At 37.0% G+C, this 5,887-nt stretch overlaps 1 protein-coding gene across 1 annotated transcript in view; it reads right to left on the bottom strand.

Annotated features, from left to right (window-relative positions):
* Positions 1-1,531, bottom strand: part of LOC110037059 (leucine-rich repeat extensin-like protein 3) — a gene marked incomplete at its 3' end in the record, with an annotated part of 1,860 nt that extends 329 nt beyond the window's left edge. The window contains exon 1 of the mRNA XM_020741632.1: positions 1-1,531. This exon is cut by the window's left edge and continues 329 nt beyond it. Within this exon, the coding sequence (XP_020597291.1) occupies positions 1-1,405 (1,405 nt within the window).
* Positions 1,532-5,887: the final 4,356 nt, after the last annotated feature.

Below are 5,887 nucleotides of genomic sequence, written 5' to 3'. Positions count from 1 at the left end.
AGGGGGGGGGGGGGGGGGGGGGTGGGGGCGGAGGAGATGGTGATGGTGGAGGAGGTGACGGTGGTGGCGGGGGTGGAGACGGAGGAGGTGACGGTGGTGGCGGGGGTGGAGACGGCAACGGCGGAGGAGGAGGTGACGGTGATGGTGGAGGTGGAGACGGCGATGGCGGAGGTGGAGGTGGTGATGGCAATGGTGGAGGCAATTCGACTGCCGGCGGAGAAACTGCCGGCACAAATGGCGTGCAATTAAACGAACAACAATCAACCGGCTTCTTCGGAAACGCCCTGCACTGCCTCTCCGACCTCTGCTTCGGCCTCCCCTTAATACAGTTTCTCCGATCATCAAACACAGGCACATTCAAGCACGCGGGCGGTTCTCCCGTAAAAAAATTATAAGAATAAGTAAAATTCTTCAATGCCGGCAACTGACATATCGCCGCCGGTATCTCCCCAGTCAAATAATTATGCGCAACATCCAGCTGCTCCAAACTCACCATCGCCCCAATCTCCTCCGGCAACTCCCCAACCAAATTATTAAAACTCGCATCAAAAACCCTAACTTTCTTCAGCAACCCGATCTCCTTCGGCAGACAAGTCCTCAATCCATTGTTCAAAAAAATTATCTCATCCAATGTGTTCGACATATTCCCCAAACTCGCCGGAACACATCCATGAAACCGATTATTCGCCAGAACAACCACAGAAACCGGCGAGCTCCCAATCGTATCCGGTATTTCATCCAAGAATCTATTATTATTAATAAAAATAGCATCCAAATTCTTCTCAAATAGCGCATCCGGGACCTCGCCGTCGAACTCATTGAACCGGATGTCGAAAAATTTTAGAGAAGGAAGACGGAGAATCACATCGGGAAACTTACCGGCGAAGCGATTGTTGCTCAGATCCAGCTCGAAGAGAAGATGCATCGATTCGAAGCTATTCGGTATCGTTCCGCAGAATCGGTTCGAATTGATATGAAAAACCGCGAGTTCGCAGAGCAACCCTAGCTCTTCCGGCAAGAACCCTGCTATGTCGCCATGGTTAAGATCGATCGATGCGACCACAAACAATCCAGGATCGGATGGATGAACCGCACAGAACACTCCGGTATATTTGCAGACATCCGGGCCGACCCAATTGGCGGTTAAATTCATCGGATCGGAGAGTATGGCCAGCTTCCATGATTGCAGAGCAATGTAAGCGTTGCGAAGGCTAGGGTTAGGGAAGGAGAAGGAAGGAGGAATCGAAACCTTATCACCGAATCCGTCGCGGTAGTAGAGGAGCTGGCGGTGGCGGATATAGCCGGCCTCTGCATCGCTGAGGGCGAGGGTGGCGGCAGGGAGCAGGGCGAAGAACAAAAGTAGAAGAGAAGCTATTGGAGAGGAATCAATGGCTTCTCTCTTCATTTCATGATCTGGTTGACAGTGCGGGGGTGCAGAGAAGATGAGGTAGAGTTGGAGGAGGAGGGAGATAAAACAATGGGGACGGATATATCGGAGCTCGGGAAGACCAGTAGGAGCGGACTTGTGGAGAACGATGGAGGGAAAGCAGCGGATTCAGATTATAAAATTATTTTAATTTGAAGATATATTTAAATAATAATTATTATTTTTGGGGATAATTACATATAGGCCATCCTAAACTTTTATATTTGCAAATGAACCACCCAAGTGTTTTTTTTTTTTTTTTTTTTTTTTTTTAAACTAAAAAGCATTGGTTTTAAATTTAAAAAAATAATTGTGTATATATCTTGATGGCCACTAGTTTAGTTTATTTTATGCACCATATGATATATTTTGATTTTATTTTTAACTATTAGACAATATAGCTAAATTATTAGGAAACTTACAATTAATATTTGTATTTAAGTGTGTAAAATAATATTTGAGAGAATTGTTAATATTTCTCTCTAAATTTTCTTAGGGGTCATTTTAGTCCAGAGTATAAAATTATCACTTTAGCCCTCAAATCTTTAAAGAGATAAAAAATTGTCAATTTAGGGTATATTTGAGGCAGCTCCAACTTACTCAAAAAATTGTTGTATTTATTACATTTAAAAAAAAAAAAAAAGTTAAACCTCAGCTAGAAAGTTGTCACCACATTAATCCAAGAGTAATGAAAAAACGCAGATTTCAACAACATTTTTTTGAAAAAACTGCAAAATACAATTTATCCAAACAAACAAAACTGCGGTGTAGACTTTCTTAACCGCCATTAAAAGAGTCTCATAAGCAAGCAAGTTTACAAAATGTTTTAAAATGCAATTTGATCCAAACTCAAATTGAAAATCATATATTTGACTTGATCATACTAGTATTCGAGTCACATTCAAATCAAAATTAGAGACTCGATTATTATTTTGACCAAATTTGAGTTCTTTCAAATTACGCGTGTTTGAGTTGGATTAAATGAGTCTTTTTTTAGTATTCATATCGAACTAAAAAAATATATGACGTATCTACTAACTGGTTTAGACTACTTACTTTTGAATCAGGTTTAAGGATCTATTTAAGGCTACTACAATTTATTAAAAAATAGTTGTGAAACTGCTGAATAATAATCTGATGCTCAAAAAGCTTTGGTGATAAACTGACAATTCAAATTTCCTTTTTTTAAAGTCAGACCACAGTTAGAAAGTTATCACTGCATCTAGCCAAGAGTGGTGGAAAAACATAGATTTTATCAACAGTTTTTTTACCTAAACAGACAAAACTGCGGTGCGGCGCCGCCCCCACCATCGCACCGCCACCCCCAAACATACCATAACATTTAATTGCAATATAATAAATGAGTTATGTTCAAATCAACCATATAATTTCATGAGTCAACTTTACACAAAAACTTAATCAAACTCATCAACTTAAATTGATACCCCTCCTGAAAATCAATAACACATAAAAGTTAAAACAGCTCATACCATCCAATCAAAAAATTTCTTTTTTTTACATTTTTTAAAGAATATAAAATATTTAAATAATTAATATTATATTAATTTAAAAGCCGATTCAATTACTTCGAGGCTTATCCAACTAATATTTTTATTTTTTTAACCCAAATATTCACAAATTTTCCCAAATATGACGTATTGAATGACGTTAGGGGTTGACTTTTTCCATTTGGGCCCCTTTATAATGTATTAATTACGCGTTGATTGCGTCAGCATTTTTATCCCGCATGCATGGACCTTTTCGGTCGACTCTGCCGAATGCCAGCCGAGCCGCCCAAGATGGAAATAACCAATTCTGTAAATAATGATTTAATTATAAAAGATTTATATACATTGTTAAGGATGGAGCCCGGTTCAGTCCGCCCGTTCCTGCGCATATGCGAAAACTCCCGCTTCTGCTCTGTCGCGCAAACTCCTGCTCACGTTCGCGAAAGCGCTCCTCTGTCGCGAATAGTCGCGACGTCTCCCTAGTTGTTCGCGATAAAAGGCATCGCATGACTGCTTCAGTTTCGAAGTCACGATTTTTTGTATTTTTCTTTTGACTTCCTCGGGATAGAGGAAAAGAAGTGCAAAGTCAGAAGGAAGAGAAAGAATAAGAAGAAAATTGTTCTCCTTTGGCTTCTTCTTAATGACTTGTGGAAGAAAAGAAATTGAGTTTATTTCTCTTGTAAGTTTATCTTATTCAGTGTATCTCGGTATAAAACTACTTCGGTGTATCTCGGTGTAGAGAGAGAAAAAGGGAGAGCAACAAAGTGAGAGATTCCTCTTGTAAGTCGAGACGATCGACTGCTGTAAATTCCTCGAGTAGTAAAATCCTCTGCAACTCCGTAGACGCAGGCAACTTGCCGAACCACGTAAATTTGTGTGTTCCGCTTGTCACTGTTTTCTGGTGTGAATTTTCTCGTTCTATTTTTCGCTTCGTCAAAGATCGTTATCCTATTTTAAATTTCACATATACCACAACATACAAACCACTCAATTCCTATGTATTCACATATCCGACATCTTAACTTCAGTTTTTACATACCTACCACATTGCCCAAGCATGAAAATGTAAATTTCACTTTTTGAAGGTTAAAATGGTGAAATTTTGATGTGCTATGAAAGAACTTGGTGATGCAAATATAAAATGTAAAATTTAGATGTTAGATGTGTAATTAACTACATATGAATTGGGTGCCATGTAAATGAATGATTTTTTTTTTTTCAAACAACCTATTTTATATTATAGTAGTTAGCAACATCAACTATGCTTTTAAACTCTTAAGCCTAAGAAAATTTAGGTTGATTTAGTATTGTCTTATTTTGTTAAAAATTTTAGGATTTTACATAATAGACCAGATATTATGTTAATATTATATTCTTAGCCCAAATGTAAAATAAAAATTTAATAATGCACTATGTGTTAATATTTATTTAACATGTATCATTTATACAAAGAGACCAACACCACAAATTATAAAATCTTAACAAAATCAGTGTCCAACAGATTACTAAGATTGATGTCATTTGTCAATAACAAGGGCAACGCCCATCTGTTGGTCGTCAATCTTCTTATTTATAAGCTGAAAAAATCATTAAAATTGTATTTATAGCAATCCAACCTAAAAATCACCCTTCATGATACACATGTATTACATTATCTAACCTCTTGTAGATTTTCAATATCACTTATCTTGGTTTGATTTTGTAGCCAATTTTCAATTTATAATTGCTAATATGAAGCCACTTGGGTTCATTTTCTTCAAACTATAAAGCCTATAAATATACTATATTCATGATTTATCTAGTGTATCTATAATTGGTTGAAATGCTAACAAGTCATTTTGTCACACCACACACCTAATTGTTATCATTAGAACAATAGGGAGCCATTAATGTTTCCCATGGACTTATGGAGTGAGCACATGACCCTAAAGAAAAGCATTTGTGATGAACTTTGATTCCTAAATTCCCATAGTACGTTGAATTTTACAGAATGTCTTAGTAACTATCAAACTTCTCGAGAATTATCTACGTCTTATTTCTATGAATCATCTTATTTTATCTTATAATTTTATAGTAATATGCACTATTTTCAATCAAGTTAAAGACGAGGATCAAATATATCATTTTGACTGAGTTGTATTACTTAACATTAAAATCATTCGCTCCTTTTGGCTAATATAATAGATCACTTGATGATTCTCTTTTTTTTTTTTACTTTTATTTATTCTCTCACGTTTTACTAATTCATCTGTGAGAGAGAATTTGCTCAACTTCATCCTCCAACAAACACAATTTTTCTCGCATAAGACAACACTTAAGACCAATACAATTCTTCCAATAATTTTTTTGGTCAAATAATATGGCAAACATATAAAGCCATTTACTTTGCCAGATAAAGAGCATAATGATAGCTTGTTATATGTATGAAGCTACTTTCAACATTTTTAGCTATAATTGCACTTGGGATCCATTCAAGTCTTTGTTCTTCCAATGCTTGAAAAAAAAGTTAAGAACTTGTATTGCCCTTCTTTCTTAAAACTTTGAAGGCTTCTTTTTTTTATTTTAGATAGAATAACATTTTCTTGCTTTCTATATGTTGTGAGATATGTACTTCCTAGCATAGAAATGAGACGAAAAAGGACACAAGCAAACACAGATCGTTTACGTCGTTCGATCCAACTGGATCTACGTCCACGGAAGGGAATCAATTAAATATTTCACTAAGGCAAAAGAAATGGAGAATACATAGCTTATACATAGAGATGAGCCCTCATCTTCCTTCTACGGCCTCCCTCTCAAGCGACACCTTGATACAAGGCCTCAAGATGCTCTCCTCCTCTCTAACTCTATAGCTATTCTCTCCTTCTTTGTGGTAGCTTAAGATATCTTCTCCCTTTCCTCTCCTAAGCCTCACACCCTTAGGATTTCTTCCCTTTTCTCTCCTAAGCCTCAC

Source organism: Phalaenopsis equestris, unplaced genomic scaffold (assembly GCF_001263595.1).
Source record: "Phalaenopsis equestris unplaced genomic scaffold, ASM126359v1 Scaffold214330, whole genome shotgun sequence".
In the NCBI taxonomy this organism is placed as follows: Eukaryota; Viridiplantae; Streptophyta; class Magnoliopsida; order Asparagales; family Orchidaceae; genus Phalaenopsis; species Phalaenopsis equestris.
The sequence above is the reverse complement of the archived record's forward strand: the minus strand, read 5'-3'. Positions and strand labels throughout refer to the sequence as shown.